We start from the raw sequence: 23,472 nt of genomic DNA on the forward strand, positions 1-23,472 counted from the left end.
TTAGTAAAGTTGGGCTCATGTGGTGACCCTTGGTGACCTTTGGTGACCTGACCTGTGACCTGACCTGGTATGACCAGTGACCTCTAATAGCAACATATGTACTAGACAACTGACGCCTTATCGCTGATTTTCGACAAAATGCGTTTTACTCGGTGTTATAGCGCTTTCCCTAGAAGCCCCGTGAACGGTGAAACATTTTATCTTTGACCTGACCTGTGACGTCATCGGTGAACCCGAGGTCAATGAAATTTAGTTTCCTTAGAGAAAATTTGACAGGGCTATCGAACACCGTTTGAATTTTTCGGATCCGTCCAGTAGTTTCGGAGATACGGGGGGGGGCAAAAAATGTCCCCCCTAACGCGCGGAAGGTGGCCGGGAGGCCCAACGCCTGCCGGGTTAACCCTCGCCCTGGCAGGGGGGTCGATGCGACCCACTACCTTAAGGTTTTTCGAAGATAGCGTAAAAACGGCGGCGCGCAACGCCTTCAAATTTGGCACAGCCTATGGGGCAACCTTTTTACATATGACCTGAAAATTTCAGGTCCGGGTGAACTTGGGTCAGGTCACCAGGTCAGAAAAACCGGTACAAGTTCATGGTCAAATTCCAATTTTCTTTTTACAACTGTCCAACTCATAGTCTTGGACTGCTTTCCTTCAAACTTTCAGGATGTGCTTAGTTCATCGAGTTGTATAACATATAGTTCGGGTTTTTTGAGGTCACTGACCTGAGGTCAGTTAGAGGTCATTATATCGTAATGTTAAGCCTATGCGAAAATACTAAACTCGGAAAAATACTGGAGATATCCGCTTCGTTCCATCACTTTTGTGGTTTGAAACCACAGTACTTAACAGCAGGGCACTTGGTGCTTCTTTGTTTGGTGTACTTATCCATGGGTCAGGTCAAATGAGGTCAACTGAGGTCAAATGACGTTTTGCCAATAACTTGGGACATAATGACGCCAGAGCTAAAAAATCGGTGTCATTTTGTTCCTGGTGATCAGCCGAATCGAATGATTTGCGCTATGATGCAAGTTGGCTTGAACTTAATTAATTAATTAAAGTTTACTTAATAATTAAGAAAAACTTTAAGTACACTTAAGCCGGCTAAAAAGTACATCATTCGATGCGCTCTGACGTGCTGAGTTCACTGGTGCTTTTATTTTTGCTCTATCTTAATTAGATCAAAAGTTATAAGCGAAAACTTTTCACCTGTTTTTAGCGAAATTTTTACATTTATACTCCTCAACCCCCACCCCCTAAATATTGACCTAGAGCAACCAAATTTGCACAAGAGCGAGAACTCTAGGGGGCCCACCTACCTACCAAATTTGGTGTTTCTAGGTGCCATAGGAGTCAATCGCGAGGGGGTCGCATCGACCCCCCCCCCCCCCCTGCCAGGCCATGTTATGAAAAATGCCCTGCCAGGGCGAGAGTCAACCTAACTGTGACCTTGTCTTCAATATTACCAGATAAATATAACTCCCGGAGGCACCGACGACAATAAGTTATATAGCCAAAATGGGCTATAACATGTGTTACATGACCTATATATGTCTTAAAACTTTAATCTTTTTGTGACCAAGCGTGACCTAGTGGTGACCTATATAAAACATAGCAAGAACAAACCGTAATTATAAGCGTGCAAATCTTCTTACTTCCAGGAACAGTTTTATTGCGGCTACCAAACATCGCTTGAATTTTGAGAATTAGGTTATATTTATAGGAGTTTCGAACATGGCGAAGGCTTTGCAGAACCACGCCTGCTCTCACCGATTTTTTTTTTTTCAACAATAAGGAAAACTGGTTGGTGACTCAATGAAATTCTAGTCATATCTACTCTTCCCAATAAAAAAACTCACAGAAGAGAATTATTTCCAAAGCTGTTTTCTCGCTGCATTATTACCTACCTAATAAAGATCTTGAATTGAAGAAATTATTGCCGACAGCCACCGTTTTACCTCGCTTCACGGTGGTGGCACCAATTACACGATATTACCGCGGAACTTTGTCTCTGCACTGCAATGTCACCGTGACACCGACGGCGGGGACAGGAAAGAAGCAACGAACCAAGAGGTGTGTCAAACAGAGCCTCATAACAATACCTCCTCAACCGGACTGCCAGTCATTGCAGACATGCGGAACAGGCGGCGGCAGTAGGTAGGTATTCCCTCCCTACCATATACCTCCCCCAATCGGCGCGCCGGCTCCAGTGGACGTGTGAAACAGGCGCGGCCGGCAGACTCGTCGGTGGAGGTCTGGAGGGCAGACAGTGTGCGTGCGGGTGGCGGCGACAGTTCCTTACCGACCGGCCTGCCGTCAGGAGCGAGTGGTGTGGGGAAGAGAGAGAGAGAGAGAGAGAGAGAGAGAGAGAGAGAGAGAGAGAGAGAGAGAGAGAGAGAGAGAGAGAGAGAGAGAGAGAGAGAGAGGTGGGGCGAGTGACCTCATGAAGAGAGGGATAGAGTAACCAGTGACTGCAGAAAGTGAGGGGCAGAGTGGCGAGAGTAGTGAAAAGCGTTTGGAAGAGCGGTGGAGTAGGTAGAGTGATGGCAGAGGAGAGAGTGTTACGAAGGAGCTAGAGTGGCAAGGAACAGAAGGCAGAGACATGGAGGTAAGTTGGAAGGCGAAATCATAATAGCCATTTTCACGACGCGCTATCTGGCGAATGCACCAAATTCTCACCAAGTCTGCACCTAATCTGATTTATAATAAATATCTTCATACACTGTATGAAGATATTTGTATACAAATACACTGAGATACACTGAGTATATACAACGAGTTTGTTTCAGTACTTCAATCAATGATAACGTCTGATGATATGACGAGGCAGAATACAAACAATTAATAGAACCCTAGCTGATAGCTGCTAAGAAATACACAAAACCTAATTTCACTAAATCTGAGCCAAATTTGCCCCGAATCTTCACCAAATGCGAACCAAATGTCCTTCGTGAAAACGGCTATTTCTGCCCATTGAAAATGACTTAACAGAGAATCAGTTTACGACTGGTTGTATAAACGAATGAGTAAATAAATACCAGCTGACATTGTCAACTAGCCATATTACCTATAGGTACCCTAATTGTTGACATAACGTTAATTAACCTTCCGGGTGGTGGGGGGGCATTTTTTGCCCCCCCCCCTTTAGTTTTTTTTTCAAAATATTTCTAGTTTTGTTACAGTACCTATGTCCGTCAGCCTGAACTTAGCGTGGCACATCTATATATGTAGCATGCACCATGAATGATGAATGAATGAATGAATGAATGAATGAATGAATGAATGAATGAATGAATGAATGATATTAAAAAAGCTAAGCTAAAGGTACATTCAAGCATGCAGGCATTTCTACAAAAAGCGAATGGTTAGAATGGTAGATAGGAAACTATTCACAATACGACAATATGATAAAGCAAAATAGTGGCTTTATGTATAGATTGCATTGCTCTACTCAAGAGATCTTCCTAACCTTTTAGATAAAAACTTGATAAAACATGACATCTGGAGGCATTGATAGGCATAGAAAGCGTGCAGAAAGCTCGCATTTTAAGAAAATGCACACGGACATTTTATTTATTTTATCTTCTTCCCTATTTCTCTCTCTCTCTCTCTCTCTTTCTCTCTCTCTCTCTCTCTCTCTCTCTCTCTCTCTCTCTCTCTCTCTCTCTCTCTCTCTCTCTCTCTCTCACTCCCTCTCTCTCTCTCTCTCTCTCTCTCGCTCGTTGGGTTAGGCTCTTCCGCTCTGATGAGAATATTTCAGAGCCGGAAAGATGATAGGAATTAGGGGGAGTCATTGCTCTGGTTGGACACCGTGGTGCTCCGTCGGGGCTGAGCCCATGTCGTGGACAGGTCATCCTCCCCCGCTAATGGTCACCGCACCCGACTACGGGCCTGCTCCTGGGGCGGAGTTACAAGCGTTGGATAGATGTGACCATCCAGCCCGTATCAAGGGGTTGAGCCGGGGAGGAGAAGGATTTGACCATCCTCAGAACGGAAACGATGGAACGCATGGACATGTAACATGGTCGTACGTAACAACGTCATATGGTCTTACTTAAGGGGTCATGAATAGATCATGTCATAAAGATGCCCAGTATGATCCGTGCAGTCACAGGCTGCCTTATTTCAATGCGACAGAAAGGAGCTTTGAAGGTATTGCCTGCCAGCCCGTCAAAGAAATAAGCGCCAGAGAAAAGTCAATTGGCTACGGTCCTCTTTACAAACACCTGTGACCAAAGAGCATCACTAGCGTAGCAGCTGACTCCCGCGGACGCTGGTGTGTGGCGGCGGTTGTTTTCCGCTTGTTCCAAGGTGAGGCGCGTGAGCTATTCGGCGACATCGGCTCTCGAGTTCATTCACCTGCTGTCGCGGCGACTGGGCCCTTATACGGAGGCCCGTGGTCGCACCGGCCGCTCCCCCGCGCCGTCCCGCCTGCGTTTGGCTGTTACGGAAGGACTGGTCCTCGGCGCGGTCCGTTACTATCCATGATGAACGACTCTGAAACCGCTACGTGGCCTATTCACAAAAAAAAAATGCCTAGAATAGGCGCGAGCATAGACAACTGTGTTACAGAGTAGTCTATGATATACCTACCTAGAGAAGTTCATGGTGCAGATACATGTGTAATTGTGTAGTGTGTAGCACTGACATGTATGTGACCGAGGCACGTGCTTTTTTGTACAATCAATCACAAGCGCATACAAGCTTGATTATAACTGGGATATTGCTCGTACCTCAAATGATACTCATAAGTCATACAGAACTCAATGAGCATATACTCACCACATTTGGATGAGGATTAGGCCTAGGTCAAGTCAATGTCGGGTCAAGTGAGATCAATTTTTTAAGTGTTTTAAGTGTTTTAAGTGTTTTAAGACCGCCACAGGGTATATCTGATTCAGGCTTTCAGGGCAAATTGAATGGTGCTTTTTATTCCCGTAATAAGGTCTAGAACTCTCAAAAATTTCATTTTTGTAACAAAAAATGTGCGACATGACGTCATGACGTAAAGTTCGAATAAATTCTACATTTTCGAGCTTATACCTGTCCAGACTGCACTTTTCTAGCATGCATTCCGTTTTATTGGCTCCAAATTTTAAATTTATAGAATTTTTGTTTAAACATCTTTTGAAAATTTTAGATCAAAGTAAAAAAGTTTCAAAATAAGCGATGACCAGTCGAACGACAGAGAAAATACTCACATATTTGGTTACGTATTGATTTCTTAAAAACTGAATATGCTAGAGGGCTTGAAGTTTTTCAGTTTTAAAAGCAAAAATGGCGTGACATGACGTGAATAAAATATCATGTTTCTAAATATCCAAAGAATTTGATCAAACTTTACGAATATGCCAAATGAAAAGGCGCCGAAAGCTTGACGTAGCTAAACGTGTTTAGAAACTATTGGCATAAAAAGGGACCTGAGGTAGATTCTCCCCCTCCACCCCCCACCCCGGCCCAGTGGGGTGCAGCTTAAGGCCCCTAGCTCTCACAACCTGCATGTCTCGCATTGATAAATGTCATTTTCACCCGAGTTCAGGTCGGTAAAGTAAGCTCAGCATTTTAAGTCAATTAGAGAAATATTGCAATTGCTATTTCGGCACCAGAAATGATCTAGGACCATCTCAAACAACTGGAATCTTCACCTCATACACGTCTAGCAGGGTTCGATACTTATGGTTCGCATTGGGGACCTAGCATGACGTCATACATTAGATCACTAAGGTCGTTTTAGTTTGTCGGCCTTTTTCGTCAAAAACTCGGAATTTAATTGAGCTGGAGAGCCATAAAATCCATCGATTGCCTCAGGAAGGGCTACCAAATCTAATTATATGAGATATGATATCATTCGCCTAGGTTCGTGACCTAAGCAGCTATGACCGGACATTGACCTGAGCCCAGCACTCTTAGTTGACCTTTCCCAAGCAAAAAGTCATTCGACGCACCTGATCGTTACACACACGTCGGGTCCTCCAAACTCGTGGCTGTGCGACTATTGTTTGCGAAGCTATTCGTAAAAAAAAAACTGGACTTAGGGCACTCGACCTGACCTCGTCACCAACTAGCCTTTGACCTGAATCCTTAAAATTGGGTAGTCGATGCATGCTACATACCAATCGCTGCGTCTTGTAACGGCACTCACTCTGGTTGTTCCCACGAAGCTCTAGCTCAGTTGAGGCGAAATGGTGAGAGAGGTCTCACCATCCCCCGGCTTAAAAAAGTGTTAAAAACAACAGGTCTAGCGAGGTATAATCCTTTGCTGTATTTTCTCCTGAAGGCACCCTTTCTGCTCCTGTCCCCAAGTTACTACGACATTGAGGTAACAGTGGCCATACGATAGCTGTTCAACTCTTCATAATAAACATTCAGTGGTTTCGAACAACGCAATGTACTCGCGATGTTAGGGAGGCACTTATACGTGTACCCAGTGTACCATCCAACCCCCTGGGCGGGGTTTGTTTCAGTGAGAGAATGTGGAGCCTGCTTCTCGCCGAAAGCATCCACCCGGTGCAATGAGCTGGGACTGATGGCTTGAAAAGTAGCAAGCAATGTTAATTGTTCCTATATGGCCCAGAAGATTGTGAGAGTAGTTAACCACATCCGACATATTGCTTTCAACAAACATTTACAAAGGATTTATTGCAGAGTCTTGAGTAAGTCAATGGGGTTGTAGTTGAAATAAATCAGGTTCCTACCTTCTGCGATAAGATAAAGTAAAGTAACCGGTAACGGTGATTAAATAACGTGCGAAAAATACCTCACTAAAACTTCTACGTTTGCAAAGTTGGCTCGAATTCGGGCCATACATCGAGTGTCTCAGACCTCAGTATACATTTGTACCTATTATTGTGATGGGTGACCTATTGTGGCCTGAACCGGTATCAGGGACGTCATATTTCATAGTACGTATAATTGTTTAACGGAGTATTCTGTCAATGTTAACTGAAAACCCACCGATGACGTAGTACATTCATCTCCTATTCCAGATCATGATCACTGACTGGACCCATTAGAGGTGCCACTAACAGCCCCACGAGACTGATATATTCCCTGTCCCAGGCCCCCAGTCGCTGGCTGGTCCCTCGCTGTGGACGCCGGTCGGCCCGCTGCCCGGTGCGCCGACCGAGCTCCCTGCTGCTGGCCGGCACCGTCTTCTACTGCTGCCTGGTGGTGCTGCTGCTCTCACTGATGGACGTGCCGCCGCCGGAGACTGCACCCACCGGCCACCGGCTGAGACTGAGGCGACTGGCCACCCAGAGGCCAGAGGAGGAGGTCTGCCACTGGCCCAAACGGAAAGCAGACGTCGACATCGACCTGCAGTCCGTGCTGACTATGCTCAACTTGTCGGTGAGAGAGTTGCGCGGCGGTGGAGACGTTTGCGAGCTGCGACCCAAACGCGCACGTCTTTGCAATAATGTAGGATATAAATACATATTATAGTATGTGGGTATTATGTATGCTAATTGCTGGTTGGTTATGCGCAAAACTCGCCTCCACTGAAAACAAAAATGATTCCCTTTGGCGGATAATGGGAGAATGGTCCAAAACAACACCCCAAATATTCCTGTTCTCTACCTCAAGTATTCCCATTTTCGCTCTATGATCCTCAAAATATTCTGCCAAAATTCTTCAAATATTCCCACAAGGGAGTTAGGGAGAATACAGACAATGCCCCGATTCTTCCCCTGCGAGCACCCTAAAATACCCCATATATTCTTCAGATATTCTTACAGAATTGCGTCTATTCTCCTTTGATGCCCATATAATGCCCCCATCACACTCCTAATCTACCCCTAGAAATCCCACTTTATGCTTTATTGATGCTTACGATATACCCCATTACATGCTCTCATGATGCCCCAATTATCACCCTTGATATTCCCCCTTGATTCCACAAAATTCCCGGGCCGCGACTCTCACTGGCAAAGTGAGGAATACAAGCATAACATATAAACATGGATCTTACAAATGTGGCATGTATTATTTCAAATGTACTTGCACGAATGCAATTCACAGCCTCTTGCTGAGTCACGTAATCATAAAGAATGAATGAAAAATGTGATTCCCAGCTTGGGATTACAAAGAAACACGTACCTAAACACGCTCAATGTCCCTGTGCCTGTATTATGCACCCTGTAATGCATCCTGTATTATCCCTGTGCCCTCCTGCTGCAGCTCCACTCCGACAAACGGGCACACACGCCGTCTGTGCACTCCCCGCTCTCTTCGCAACCAGGGCGCCCCGCACATCACTTCCCGATGCTCGAAACTTCACTGCAGCTCAGCGAGATTTCTCTGAGCGTCAGCTGTGGCATTTGGCAGTCGACTCCACCGGCGCAGGCCCATGATGAGTCGCGACAAAAACCACATTGTGGAACGCACCGCCCGTGACACTCGCAGATTGAATCACAAATGCACCATCCCCAGGAGGAGCAGCGCTCCGTCCAGAGTGGTGGCGCTGGTCACCATGCGCCCTCCACCAGCACGTTGAACGTAATGCCGCCTCCAGAGGGTCCTTCCTGGATAAAAGGCCCTGACGACAGCACGCAGGGCGCCTCCACTACGACCGCCGCCTCCTCGCCCAGCAACCGCAGAATGATGAGCGGCACGTCCTCTGTGAAACAAACACGTAGCATCACTGTTAATTTACTACTTTTGATTTACTGACGTTCTGGAAGCAGGGTCGTACTGGACTCAGGAAGTTTATCGGATTGACTTGTCCATTATTCACGAACAATCACGGCGACAAAATTTTATTCAACTCAATGCTAAATTGTTGTAATCTGACTCAACTCAGACTTAACTGCTTCAAAGGGACAATGCCACCCATGTAAAAGCGGGAGAACATACCTATCTGAGGCGTACTAAAAATGTTCATTACTCTTTACTGGACAGCGGACATCCTGACCCGATACAGCGGTAACTTTCTGAAAATAAATATCTTGCAAGATATTTTGAGGCTCAATGTTTTACAAGACACGCATTCTTGTAATGACAATCCAGGATATTAACTTCATTCTACATTATGGAATATAAACTCGTAAAAATTTCAGGTCCCGGTCTTTCAAGGTCAGGTCACCAGGTCCCGTCAAGTGACCTGGTCTCAGAACAAGTTTAACCCGCGCCCGGCTGGGGGTCCTGGATTTCCACGCCCTGCTGGGGGGGGGGTGTTTGAACACCCCCTTCTAACTCGGCTCCTGGGCCACGTAGCGATACGCGGAAGGCGGCGTTCGAAAGAGATCCAAAAATAATGACGAAATTACTTCAGTCACTTTTTGGTCAGGTCATAGGTCAGGTCACCAGAGGTCATTGAAGGCAAAATTTCGCCGATTTCCAGGTCGAATGTCGACAATTTCCAAGAAGTCAATGCATAACTTGGGAACCAATAGAGCTACAGCGCCGCGGAAAAACGCATTCGATAGCCCTACTAACGCCCTTTCTGAATAGTTCTCTCAGATTTGACCTAATTTCAACTGTTTTGCCTGCATGGGGGCAAAAACTGCAAAAATAGCCGATTCTTTCGGAAACAGTTTTTCTGCAATAACTTTTGACCCAAGCCTTGTACGAGCTTACTTTTACCGGCATCGTGTTCCCCTCGTCAAGACGCATCGAATGAACAATAACTTGACCTTGAAAGGTCAACTTGAAAATTTGACCTCAGGTCAAGGTCATGACCTGACCGGAAAGGGTCATGTTGCATATCAGTCGATCCGTATCGTCGAGCTGAACAGATCTAAGGCGTTTTTCATCGCTCTAGCATGCCTCTATCAAAAGTTATTTGCGAAAAACTGTTAGATACCATTCGTGACCTGAGATGACCTCAGAGGCATAAACAGGGGTCACGGACACCATTTTCATGTTCAGTGTGTCTAAACCTCTTGTAATTCAGTGTTTGGGAGTGTTTATAATGTCTTTCGTCCAAAAGAGGCGCATTTCAATTTTCTCCCATTGACTTATAATGGGGAGGTCGCAAAATTGACCTGACCTTAGGTCACCGATATCAAAATTCTGAGATAAACATTTTGTACATATTATTGCTCTTAGCAATCGCTGAAAGTTTCAAAGCGATCGGTCACTCGGTGTAGCTATGGCAGACATTGAAACTTTTTTATCAGGTGAGGTCACTTCAAGTGACCTGGTGACCTGACCTTGAATGACCTTGGTCTGACATTTTCACAACATGTGTAGAATTGATGTATGATAAGGTGTACCAAAAACGCGCCGCCATTTTTGAGATATTCGCGAAAAACCACAGGGGGGGGTTTAAACACCCCCCCTGCAGGGCGCGGGTTAAAGGCTCGCTGTAGCTACATCGACTGAACGATCGCTTTAAAACTTTAGGCGATTGATAAGAGTAGCAGTATGTATAAAATTTATATCTTGGAATTTTGATATCTGTGACCTACGGTCAGGTCAATTTTGCGACCTCTCTTTTATAAGTCAACAGGAGAAAATTGAAATGTGCCTCATTTGAACAAATGTCGTTCTAAGCAAGCTTACAAACATCGGTTTATAAGTAAATATGACACACTGAATCTGCAAATTGTACACATGACCCCTCTCTGTGCCCCTGAGGTCATATCAGGTCATTGAAGGTCACCAGCAGTTTTTACTATAGCTTTTGATAGAGACGTGCTAGAGCGGTGAAAACATGTCAGATGTGTTCAGCTCGACGATACGGATCGATTGATATGCAGCATGACTCTGTCCGGTCAGGTCATGACCTTGACCTGAGGTCAAATTTTCCAAATGACCTTGCCAGGTCAACTTATAGTTCATTCGACGCTTCTCGACGAGAGGAACACGATGCTGGTAAAATTGATATCGTGACTTATTTGAGTCAAAAGTAATTACCGAAAAACTTTTTTTTCGTAAATACGGCTATTTTTGGAGTTTTGCCCTCTGGAGGCTAATCCGTTGACCTGAGGTCAAATCTGAGAGCATTCCTCAGATAGGCCTGTAAAAGAGGTATCGAATGCGATCTTCCCCGGCGCTGTAGCTCTATTGGTTCCCGAGTTATGCGCTGGGTGTTTCGAAAATTGTTGAAATGTATAAAATTTGACATTTGATGACCTCTGGTTACCTGACCTAAAAAATGACCGAAGTATTTTCATAATTTATTTTACGCTTTTTCGAATGCCGCTTACCGCGTGTCGCTACGTGGCCCAGGAGCCGAATTAGACGGGGGAGGGGTGAAAACGCACCCCCCCCCCCCCTCCCCAGCACGACACTGGAAATTCAGACCACCAGCACGGCGCGGTAAAAAAGAATATAGAATAAAAACACTTTTCCAAAAAACATATTATAAATCTGCTGCAGTTCGTCCTTACCTCGACTGCGAGATGTATTTTCACAGGTTGTCCCCATAAAGTCACGTACAGGGTGGGGCAGCATAATCGGGAATGCTTTTTGGGCTCTGGTCATGAGTAGGCATGGCATTATTTTGATAAATTATATCATGGCAATGAAACGCCCAAAAGTTGTGCATCATCTGACATGACTACATCCATGAGCATGCAACTTCCTGGAAAAGAGCAGCAAAATAGTTCGACGGTGCTCCAAGTGCTTTGCGCGCGCCCATAGACACTAATGTTAAACGAGTAAAACAAGAACATTTTGTTTAAAACAATGCCATTCCACGTAAAGGTTGCTGGACAGGTCAACGTGTTATCACGGACGATAAGGATTGTGTGGGGATACTTAGGACAAAAAGTTAACGTAATCATCGTAAAATAACTCTTAGCAGAGGACATACAAGATGACTCACTTGAATATAAGGAAGAAGCTCTTGAGCATATTAAAAAGAAACAATGTTCAAAACTTCAGCGACCAAAAATCTTATCACCGACTGGAATACGATAAAAAAGAATGGCATGCCATATAGGGGATTGTATCGAGAATATTGCAGCGGTCATGCAAAGTAAACATCCTGTTGAGGTGATGGACCTATGGGTGGTCTTCAAGGGAGGTGCACGTGGTGCACCCTACTTCATCGAGCCCGGATAAAACGAGCACCTCTGGTAAATACATCCACACTCTGGCAGACTCACGTGGAGTCGTCGGAAGAGAGGATCACTGACGGTCCAGATCACGTCTTACGAGGACTCTGTCCGTGCTGGTACTGCAGTGAGGACGACATGTTATTGTGTAGGGCACCTCCACCTGAGATGAACCAAAAACTTCTGGTCCTTCAACTCCGCCGATTTAAATCCGACCAAATTCTTTATATGGAGCGTTTTTTGGTAGAAGTTTAATGAACAACTTATCATCAGTAAAAACGGTCTTCAGTGCAAGGTACGAAGCTGATGGGCGATCATGGACAAGCAGGAGGCTGCACGTGCATGCGCGTGCTTTTGGACCCGCCTTGAGAAGGTCATCGACGCGAAGGGCGGTCAAATAGGATGAGGGATAGGTAAAAGGTGACCGATTGATGGGATGTTGTTAAAATAGTGCTTGGAGCTATATTTTTAAATTCATGACCAAATAATCCCGTTTGATATTTATTCCCGATTATGCTGCCCCACCCTGTAGGCTGGTCGTCCAAAACTGGTGACAGGTTTCCCAGCGATGAGCTCAACCTCTCTCTTTCTCTCTCTCAGTCCATCCATGGCATAAAGATGGATTCTGTTTGTGTTTCTTAGGAAAATATTGTCTTTACACTGTGTCAGAAATATCAAAGAGTGCAATAGGAACAAAAACTTCGCTTGCGAAAGTCACAGACCTAAAAAACACACTTAAATGCCCGAAAATCCAACCCCGAAACGCAGTCAACTCCACCTCACAGTTACAAACTGTCATGGCGGCGAGAAAATGGCAGTTATGCCCTTTCCGGGAATCATAGTGACATAATTGGAGAATCATGAGAGAGTCAAATGGGAATCGCGAGACAGTATTGATTCTTCAATGATTCTCGTAGCTGAGAATCATTGGAGAGTATTACAGATCTAATTGGGTGTTATTTACGTTCTATCGAGAGGATCAGCGCCACTGGTATAATATGGGAGTATTACGGACATATTTGGGGACTCGGATTCCCTCTGTGATGCCCGCATAATCGAAGGGAATGAAAAAGTGGGTATAATCTAAGGATCAAAAGGGAATCATGCGGGTATAAATGCCCATGACCAGGGCATCAGGAGAATCATTTTGGTTTTCAGTGTCCGCCTATCGATGTGGAATAAATACACACTGGGGTAGTCTGAAAAATATTCAGCACATGGGACTGCGTCGGCCTTGTTGGTCCATGGCCCGTGGGTGATGATTGACGATTGTATCCAATACCTATTGGAACGCTGTCAGCTTGTTTAGGGAGTGTTACCTTTTTTGGCAGCGCTCGTCGACCGAAGACCGTTCGTCATTTTGGAACGATGATTTGGAAAGAAGATATCGCAAAATATCCAAAAATTCTTCATTTCCGTTAAAGGTAAGGACAAAGGAAAACATATTATACCTCTTATTTTCTTTTCACTGTCAACTGCCATCATTCGTGAAATAAAATGGAAAGGGCATGTGGCAGCTTCTATCATATGCATCCCAGTTATCCTTTGCTCTCAGTGCAGCCTTAGCGCGGTGGAATGTCGTTCTCTGTAACCGTTCAACTTTCTCACCACAGTCTCGGCTGTACAAACACTGGTGCGCATTTGCTATTCGTACAACAGACGGAACTAACGACATAGCAGGGGAGAGGCGTTCCAGTGTGCCTTGTGCGTTCGGCATATTTTAGCACCATGCCAACACTATGTCACCATGCCACTACCGCTATACCAACAACGGATGCTGTCACTTGCGGGCTGGGGCTCGAACGGCACCCGTAGCGCTTTGCAATGGGCCTTATATTCATGCGGACACGAAAGCAAGATCGCTTTTTGTCTCGGCGGGGAATGAAAAGCCTCGCTATGAATGAATTTGAATAATAATTCTATACAGGAAAATTGATCAAATATAGCACATCATAGGTAAGGGCGTTTTTGTCGTGCATCACGTTGAGCACGTTGATGGTGACGTCTCCGTTCGCCCACAAGAGTCCTCAAGTGGGACGAGCAAGTGCACATTTGATCATAAATACCAGGACAATAGCAGATGACGGGCTCAGCCAGAGATCATACATGAAAGTATTTATGAAGGTATCAGGAGGTGTTTTCAGAAGAGTAAAATTGCATCTAATAATTATTGCCTGGTTAGTATGTGTTTATGTGTGCTTTCTCGCAACTTTGTCGTCACGTATTCTTCTTTTTTAGACGAGTCTTTCTTTCAAGAATGCATCTATCCTGCATTGAGATATTATTTTGCGTCCACTTTAAATTCGTTTAGTTGTACTAACCAGTGTCACAGTAACCAAAATATGCAGTATGTACCTGTTTCAATATGTATATTTTGGTGGTGCCGTCCATTGACAGTGACCAGTGTCTCTGGCCAGAGTCTGCAATTTCCACCTTTTTTCGGTGGATTCTGGCGGTGCCGTCCACTGTAGAACAATGCAGTGTCTCCGGCCGAATTTCCACCTGCTTCGGTGGATTCAGGTGGTGCCGTCCACTAGCAATTCGACCAGTGTCACCGGCCGAATTTCCACCTGTTTCGGCAGATTCTAGTGGTGCCGTCCACTGACAATTTGACCAGTGTCTTCCACCTGTTTCGGCAGATTCTGGTGGTGCCCCTCAGCCGCCCTCCCGACCAGTGCCGGCGTCTGACGCTGGTCTCGTGTCACCTCCGGCACACCCACCGCGTGCTCGACACGCTGGTGCAGATGATGCCGCAGATGCCGCAGATGCGCTTCACCTGGTCTGACATCAGCCTGCTGCAGCTCTGGTGGGAGGGGTGAGTGCTGCGGAGTAACTGCATACAGAGTGGGCCCATGTCACTGATGGTGGGTGTCGGTGGCATATTCAGCTGGCCGAACACTTATCGTGACGCTGCGACACTTATCACTTATATAGCGACACTTATCGTGACGCTGTGTCCGGCTGGGTCTGCTGGCGCCGTCGTGTCTGATGCTGTCGCGGTCTCTTTATTTGGCTTCCATTTTGGTCGTCTTTTTAGAATGTCTTGCATTTAAATGAGTATTGATCTTAACCATTCTGTCTGAGGTCGTTCATGGGTTTGTCTCACTTTTGTCTGCTCATATAACCCCAATCAGTGGCCCGGCTACATTTCCTACGGTATTCCCCGTACGGCCGTCCAGGCTGGAGTTCCCGTATCGTACGTGCCTAGGTTTGGACTATGTCATTTGGACGGCTGTCATTCCGACCGTTTCCGGGCGACTCAAATCTGTGGCCCCCAGCATTCGCCGCCGTGCATAAACGGTAATGACTGGGGCCCGTTCACCGCCGCCAACCGCAGCCGCTACGCCTTGCACATCGCTTCCTCAGTGAATGGTTCTGTGCTTTGAGTGATTCTCAGTGACCTTTGTCCTCCCCTCAACTCCAGGCAATAGTTTCCTTCGCTTCACATCTCCTCTCTCTCTCTCTCTCTCTCTCTCTCTCTCTCTCTCTCTCTCTCTCTCTCTCTCTCTCTCTCTCTCTCTCTCTCTCTCTCTCTCTCTCTCTCTCTCTCTCTCTCTCTCTCTCTCTCTCTCTCTCTCTCTCTCTCTCTCTCTCTCTCTCTCTCTCTCTCTCTCTCTCTCTCTCTCTCTCTCTCTCTCTCTCTCTCTCTCTCCCTCTCTCTCTCTCTCTCTCTCTCTCTCTCTCTCTCTCTCTCTGTCTCTCTCTCTCCCCGCAGTGCCTCGAAGGCGCGTCGCGGCACTCTTCGTCAGTTGGCTGCCTCCGGCCGACTGGAGATTGCCAACGGCGGATGGGTGATGGCGGACGGGGCTGTCACCCGACTCTACCCGCTGCTGGACCAGCTCACTGAAGGTAGGCAATAGGCAGGTAGGCAATAGGCAGCACACCAACTCACTGAAAGTAGGGCTAGGCACTAGGAAATGACCACATCACTGAAGGTAGGTAAAAGGCGGCACATCAACTCGTACCCTGTCTCCACTGCAGCGTTTTGTGGAGCCTACCGTGCAGACGCCATTTCGCTTTGTAATGGCCTTTCTGCTCCGCTGCAATAGAACGGTATATGTATCTGGGCACTCCAACAGGTCACCACAGCAGACTGTGTCATCATTTGAATGTGTCCCAGTTGAGTCTCGGGATCGTTCTCTGTATGGAACTCGCCACTCTAACAGATTAGTCGCTTCACATCACTTTTTAGCTTGCCTTTATGTCATACCCAGTCCGTTGGTCTGTTTTCTGTTTGTATAACCAGCCAATCCAGCAGGTCATCAGTACAAAAGTTACCTTGGGTCGCCGGGTCTGACTCTGTGCGATATCTGGCCACTCCAACAGGTCACCGGTGGGTTCACCACCATTTGAACGTGACGGTGTCCTCCGGGTGGTCGCTGACCTCTGCTGGTCACAGCTCCACTTTGTCGTACCTGCTGCGCGCGGCCGGCCTGAACGGCGCCAGTATACTGGTGAGTCGGGCCCATTCATAAAACTCAGCGATGCACATCGGCAGCGGTGGGATATGATCGTAGTCTGCAACAGATAATACCTGTCGTTAAAGGCCTGCAATTACTTACAATTACCGTCGCTTTGTATAAATGTATAATACAGGAAAGCTAGGCACCGTGGCGGGTAATTAATGAGTGGACATTAAGGCGGTGGACAGCCGCGGGTCGTAAGTTATGTTAGTGTTGCACGCAGGTGGCAGACGATGACAGACACATGAACTGATTGCAAGTAGGTGTATATAGAGGCAGCTATTATAAATAAATTTTGTTGCTTAGGCAAGCCTAAGCTCCGTCATTTATGAATCACAGTGCTTGGGCTTAAACATGAGTTAAAAGTTGCATCAGGAGTTGTCTAATGAGCGTGATGGCTCATGAATGCATCGTGAGCAATTCCAGGACACAATCACATTTATGTGTCGTTGATAAATCCCCGCCGTTGCAGGTCTTAAACGCGCGTTACATTTTATTTTCGTTACAGAAAACGTCACTCAGGTGGAAGGAGTATTTTGCGTCGCATCAGCAGGGCGACTTTCTGTGGCGGCAGGAGTGGGACATCACCAACTCTGACTCTCTACTCACGCACATTCAGCCGCAGTTCACGTGAGGAAACTCGACCAACCGGCGCGCCGCGGGCGATTTTACACCTCTGACGTGCCAGGCTCGGAACAGTAGCAAAAAGAGTAGGTACTATAAAGCATGGGATAGGCACAAGCGACGTGTATTTAGCTAGTTTATGATTGAGTACGTTACCTTTCTTCTGGCTAAACTTGTATCATTAAGTTTTCTTGCGTAGTGGTTCTGACTTCTGAGTTTACAGCTGAGCGTACTTTGTGAAATGTATTTTTCAGTCAGAAGTTAAATATGCAGCCATTGGCCAAGAGCCCTGCCATGTGAGACATTTTAGTCCTCACGTATTGAAAACAATACTTTTAAATACTTTAGTGGCCCATCACCTATTAAATAAGAGAATGTACATACAACGCAAAGGCTCGTTTCAGCTAGCTTGCCTTATTTTTGCAGCTGTTACAACAAAACTCGCATAAACCCCGTCAAAGTGTTGTGTAATCATACGACAGGTGGCTAACGCACAGTTTTCTTTTTAGGGATTATCTGGCCGACAGCTGCAGAACATTTGGAATTGCGTCCAAAGCATGCGAAGAGCTAGACTTTTCTCAGAACTCTCCTGTTTCTGACGTGTTCAATTCATCTCATTGCCTAACAAACTCCAAATTAAAGGTATGTATTCGCCTCTCTCTCTCTCTCTCTCTCTCTCTCTCTCTCTCTCTCTCTCTCTCTCTCTCTCTCTCTCTCTCTCTCTCTCTCTCTCTCTCTCTCTCTCTCTCTCTCTCTCTCTCTCTCTCTCTCTCGCTCTCGCTCTCTCCCCTAATTGCGCCTCGCCCATCGTGGCCGGCCGTTCGTGGTCGACCGTTATCAGAGCCTTGATAAAACCGTCCCGTAGACCATTTTTTCCGGAATGACTGTCGTTTTCCATGCGTTTTCGCCTCTCTTTTGTAGTAAAACTGATCTCACAGAAATAAATTCCACGTCGCTGCAGACCGTTTCTGTCACCATGAGTTACGCGAAATACATGCAATTTTCCAGGCATTGCCTTCCCTATTTCACAACGTGTGACACACTTGCATGTTCCCAAAACTGCATATGCCACGTTTAAGTGCCCATCTCACTACTTTGAGGTCATATCTGTCTCATCCATATTGTCAGAGTGAGCACTACAACATCCGCACTTTTATATATGTACTTAGGTATTGTTAATCGTTTGCCCAGTCTCGTGGGACTTAGTACACGCATGGTACCGTAAATGGTCCTGCGGTGGAGCGGCTGTTACCATTTCTTGCTGGGAGCCGTCGCCTTCTGTTCTCTGAGGCGTTACGAACGCCGTAGTAGAGGGCTGACTGTCCTATTTCCGTACTGTCCGCTCACAGGTTTTACGACACAGCGTTATATAAGTCCACAGTCAGGAAGCCGGGTTGGCCCATTTCGTGTGCATATTCATGTAGTTTGATCACCATTCACCGTGCTTGAGCTCTTATAATCGAGCTTCGAAACCGTCTGAGCGGGAGGCGCGATGGAACGCAATATAGCTGTATAGGCAGATATTTGGGAACAATGCCTAAAGGTAACACTGCACGGCTGTGAAAAGCACATACCGTGAAAAGTACTTCCGTAATGACAGGAATCTTCGTGTCATTATGAAAAAACGTAATGACGGAGTTTACTTCCAGTCTAAAATCATAAAGAGGGTTGCCTCTATAGATATACATACATAGACTAAGGCCACACCTTAGTTTCTCTTTAATATATTTATGACATCGGCTTTTATCACCAAGGCTTTTTAGCAGAAATTTCGAGAACTAGGTACACCTCGTTATCCGGTAGCTGTAGAGTATAGGCCACTATATTTACAACCTAATTAGGAGCGAGCAGAGCGCGAGAAGTCTTACGTAGAATAGCAAAAGTTTCTGAGTATGAGCAGCCGGCCAGCCGCGCGGCCGTGGGGATGCTTTTGCGAAGCTTATATCTCCGTAATCACAAGACCGATTTACTTGCGGTTATTTAGATTTTTGTAGGGTAGCTACTAGCTTCATTCCTTCTACCAAGTATTAGACTATTCCTGAGCCATGTGCCTAACCCCTTATGCATGTGCCACGTGCAAAACCAAGGGGTGTCACTTTTGTAGCAATTGCTATATCTCGGCAATTATTGGGCCGATTGCGCTTAAACCTGGCATGTTAGATAAACACCCACGAGACAATGCATACCAATGTGTCACGGTTGGGGTGCTGCTGCACGTGCGCACGTGCAGGAGCCGCTTCCAGATCTCTGGAACGGCTGAATCGATTGCGCTCAAATGTGGTACACGGTTGTGGACCGGCTAGTAGGGTGCCGTTAACAAGTCTGTTGGAAGTACTCCCTCGCACTTCCGCACGCGCAAGGCTCACCCTTTGGCCTCTCGGTCGCTGGTTTGTCGCCCCGAAAGGCGTTTTACTGGTGGCGCATATTTAACTTATATATTCGGCCTCAGGCGAATAACAATCACAAAATTCTACAAAAAAAAAAACACACACACACACACACTGAACACTGATCCCTGGCGCCCTGTCAAACCCTAGTTTTTTTTTACGACACGTGACGTTCCGGACTGACCATTCCGTTTGGCATATCATAATGTTACGACGCTGGTCTGACGTATTTATAGGCTGACTACAACTACAACTCTGCGTGCAATATTGTTCACAGAGGCTGACCGAACGACTGGTGGACCTAGGCGGAAGGATTGGTTCACTGTCCCGCCACAACGTGGCGCTGCTGACGCTCGGAGGCGACATGCGGTTCGAAAAGGAGTCCTCGTGGCGGTCCGAGTACCGAGCTTTCAGGCAGCTGTCGGCGTGTCTGGCCAGCCGGCCGGAGCTGCGGGCTGAGCTGCGCCTGGCCACGCCAGCCGACTATTTCAGCGAGGTGCGCCGGTGGAGCTCGGCCGATGGTGGCGCCGGCCGACTACCCTCACTGAGTGGCGAGCTGCACGAGCCAGGGGCGCCCGGCCGCTACAGCCGCCTGCCGGAGTGGCTGCGCGCCGCCCGACAGCTGGAGGCGCACCTGCACGCCGCTGAGCTGATGTTCGTGTGGTCCTGGAGCCGACACCGCGAGCCACGCACTCTCTCTGTGTTCCAGCACGCCTACAAGCGACTGACGATGAATCGACAGGACGTGGGGCTGTTCAGCGACCACCACATAGCCTCGGGCGCTGTGGCACCCTACGTCATGGCCGACTACGGCGAACGGCTCAACATCAGCCAACAGGATCTGACCCACGTACAGCTCACAGCGGCTGCTGAGCTGCTGTCGGACCTCGAGTTCTACAATCAACTGACGGAGCTGTTCGCGCAGCACTCGCCGCCACAGCTGGACCGCCTCGGCGAGCCTCCGCAGCCTGTCGAGTTCACGGTACTGGCCGGCCAAAGACGTCGGCTGCTCATCTTTAACCCGGTGGCACAGCAGCGTACAGCGCTGGTATCGCTACTGGTCCGACGACCGGGTATCACTGTCACTGACGACGCGGGCCGGTCGCTGCCGCTACAGGTGACCGCCGGCGGCGACTCGACCGTGCGCGTCCAGTTCCTGGCGCGACTCGAGCCGGTGGCGCTACACCTGTTTCTTGTACAACGGCCGGCGGTGCCACCGTCCATCTCTCCCGTTCTGTCTGAAGCTGAGCTTAACGAAACGTTCGTCATCGACAGCGCACGCTTCCAGTTGACGTTCGACAAGTCTGCTGGCTTGGTGACCGTGCTCGATCGTCGCACCGGTCAGCGGCAGCCGATGGGACTCGGGGTAGGTGCGCTGGCCGACGCCGATCGACGCGCTACGCTGCTTCAGCCGCTGCGGTGTTCTCGGAATAGTTGGACGGTTCAGAGTGGAGTAGTGCTCTCGGAGGCGAGAGTGACCTGTGGCAGGGTGCGACTCGCGGTCCGTCTGTACCACTCGAACTGTACGCTCGGCCAGGCCGTCCATATCGAGGTGGAAACGAGACCACCCAGCGAAGCTGAGCCGCGCGATGTGGCACTCGTTCTCCGTACTGACCTTCAGTCTTGCGAGCCACGAGGCTGCGGATTCTACGCTGACGCCAACGACTATCGGATGGTGTGGCGCCCACACTTGCCGGCCACCGACGCCGCGGCCCAGTTCTACCCGGTGACGACTCAAGTCAGTCTGGAAGACTCTCATCGACGTGTATCTCTGCTCATGGACCACTCGCGGGGAGTCGCCAGCTTCAAGGAGGGCTCTTTGACTGCCGTTCTGGACGCTGACAGCGGTGTTGAGATTGCTGACGGCGGAGGATCGTCACTCGGTGACCACGAGCGGCGCCCGGTGTTGGCATCATTCGCCCTCACGTTCGAGTACCTCCCGGAGACTGAGTCGGACGCCGAGCCGGTGTCGGAGCGGCTGTTCGCTCCAGGGGCGCTCAGCTCGTCCCTGGCGCGACTGCTCAGCCACCCGCCGGTCGTTCAGCTCTCGGACGACCCGTGGCCGCCGCCGGTGCGCTCGCCACTGCGCCTGCTGGACGGCTCGCTGCCCTGTGGCTGGGAGCTGCTGACGCTGCGTCAGCTGCCCGAGCTCGCCCGGTACGAGGTGCCCGGCGAGGGCGCGCAGCTGACTCTCCTGCGCCGCCAGCTCGACTGCCGACTGACGGACCAGCGAGACGGCCTCGGCTGTCCCTCTGCGCCGGCCGACTCCGCACAGGTCGACTTCCATCCGCCGCTGCAGGTGCTGCAACTGCAGGAGACCACGCTGACTGGTGGCAGACTAGATCCACCACCAGCCGAGTTACGACGACTGCGAGACGTGCGCCTGGCGCCGGACGAGGTGCGCAGCTTTCGTGTGAAATTTGTGTCAGCCAAGCGAGCTACAACCACCAGCCACCGACCGGACTATGCCGAACTGGCCCTGGTGAGACGCCTCAACAAGCTGGAGGACGACGATGTGCTGTTGTGACATTATCGGAGCCATCTCAATGAAGACGGGGATGGTGGGAGGCTGAAATCCTAGGACGTGTGTGCGCCTGTTTAACTTTCATTTGTGCGTGTGCGAGACTTGCGAACAGTGGTAAGTGTGCGGGTTTTTTTAGAAGGACCTTGTCTCAAGTTGTTGCTATTTTTGTTGACGGTAAATGACCTCGCACTTAGGTTGCCTTCTGTCGCATAATTCACGCATCCGCTTGGAGTAGCAACTACACCCATTGTGACACTGGGCCTTGTCAACCTCGTTACCATGCCAGCATGGGCCTTCTACTTCTACGGTTTTTATATGTAGGTCTTTTATAACAGTGAACTCTGACCGACCATTTACCCCACTTCGTATGTGTATGTAATGTGCATCGTTGTGCGAAAATCCCATTAACTTTAAAGTCAATCTTTCTTAAATGTCGTTCTCGCTCATTTGCTCACCCCCTCACTAAGCAACTCACTCTTTATGTCTGCGTCTTATGTTTGTAGCCGTGCCTGTCTGTCTGTCTGTCTGTCTGTCTGTCTGTCTATCTATCTGGCTGTCTGTCTCTCTCTCCCCTCTCTCTCTCTCTCTCTCTCTCTCTCTCTCTCTCTCTCTCTCTCTCTCTCTCTCTCTCTCTCTCTCTCTCTCGCTCTATCTTTCTCTCTCTATCCGCCAGCTGCCTCGCGTGCTTACCATGTTCATCATGTCACATCGAGTGTTTCCATCCGTTCTCACCTGCCACGGCTATAAGACTTAGTCTTTTAGTCACCCGACTCTTGTGGAAGACTAACGGGCATAGAGAACTGTTTTGATGATATGGCAAATGTTGAATTCATAGACCTCTCTGAGGTCTATAATTATATTATGGTATGGAGAGGTCTATCGCAAAGGCTTTCCACTTTTCGTATATTCGTATATGTGGATCAAAAACAATGTTATAGGGTGATATTTCCATGACTACGAATTGTTATTATGTGTGCCAGGTATCGCACATGCATTGTCAAGCCGTAGAGTGAAAATGAGGACAAGGTTATTCGTTGTTATAGTGATCAAAGTATCTATTTAAAGCACCGGAAGTATAACTGACAGCATTTAAATCGTCGTTTGTTTTTAATCATCTTCTTCGTATACTTTCATCGTCTCCATATGCACTAGGTCGTTACAACAAGCAATGGAATGCGATCAGGCGCAAGCGGGATGCTTGTGCAAACAGGCCCAAAATGTCCTTCAAAAGGTTAAAAGGTCCTTTACAAGTCATTCAAAATATGAACGTCACTGAAGGTTCAAGGTAATGACGTCTATAGGCGGTCTTCATCCACACTAAATCACACCTGTTCAGCCCACTGCGTGACGTCAGTTCCTTCACCTGTGTGTCTCTTCTGTGACATCACGACTCGTGCGGTGACGCCACGTAGCGTCTCCGCACCGCTCTGTGAAGGCCTCCACGGCTCGGGCGCACCTGTGTCGGGCCGTGGCTGT

General features: G+C 48.0%; 1 protein-coding gene across 1 annotated transcript; it reads left to right on the plus strand.

The window, feature by feature from the left end:
- The first annotated feature begins 2,267 nt into the window (after positions 1-2,267).
- On the plus strand, positions 2,268-23,090 carry LOC122375912 (alpha-mannosidase 2x-like). The gene is made up of 9 exons (XM_043355493.1): positions 2,268-2,607; positions 7,059-7,346; positions 13,330-13,422; positions 14,638-14,813; positions 15,714-15,847; positions 16,325-16,452; positions 16,970-17,091; positions 17,595-17,727; positions 19,750-23,090. The coding sequence occupies exons 1-9, from the start codon at positions 2,602-2,604 to the stop codon at positions 21,997-21,999; spliced, it is 3,330 nt and encodes a 1,109-aa protein (XP_043211428.1). The 5' UTR covers positions 2,268-2,601; the 3' UTR covers positions 22,000-23,090.
- The last annotated feature ends 382 nt before the right edge of the window (positions 23,091-23,472 follow it).

Source organism: Amphibalanus amphitrite, unplaced genomic scaffold (genome assembly GCF_019059575.1).
Source record: "Amphibalanus amphitrite isolate SeventyFive unplaced genomic scaffold, NRLGWU_Aamphi_draft 000042F_arrow, whole genome shotgun sequence".
NCBI lineage: Eukaryota > Metazoa > Arthropoda > Thecostraca > Balanomorpha > Balanidae > Amphibalanus > Amphibalanus amphitrite.

Bases quoted from the DNA above. Each gene is read 5' to 3' on its own strand.
- LOC122375912 (XM_043355493.1), top strand. The intron at 7,347-13,329 runs GTGAGAGAGTTG...CTTTTTTGGCAG, and splicing joins TGACTATGCTCAACTTGTCG to CGCTCGTCGACCGAAGACCG. The intron at 17,092-17,594 runs GTGAGGAAACTC...TTTTCTTTTTAG, and splicing joins CACATTCAGCCGCAGTTCAC to GGATTATCTGGCCGACAGCT.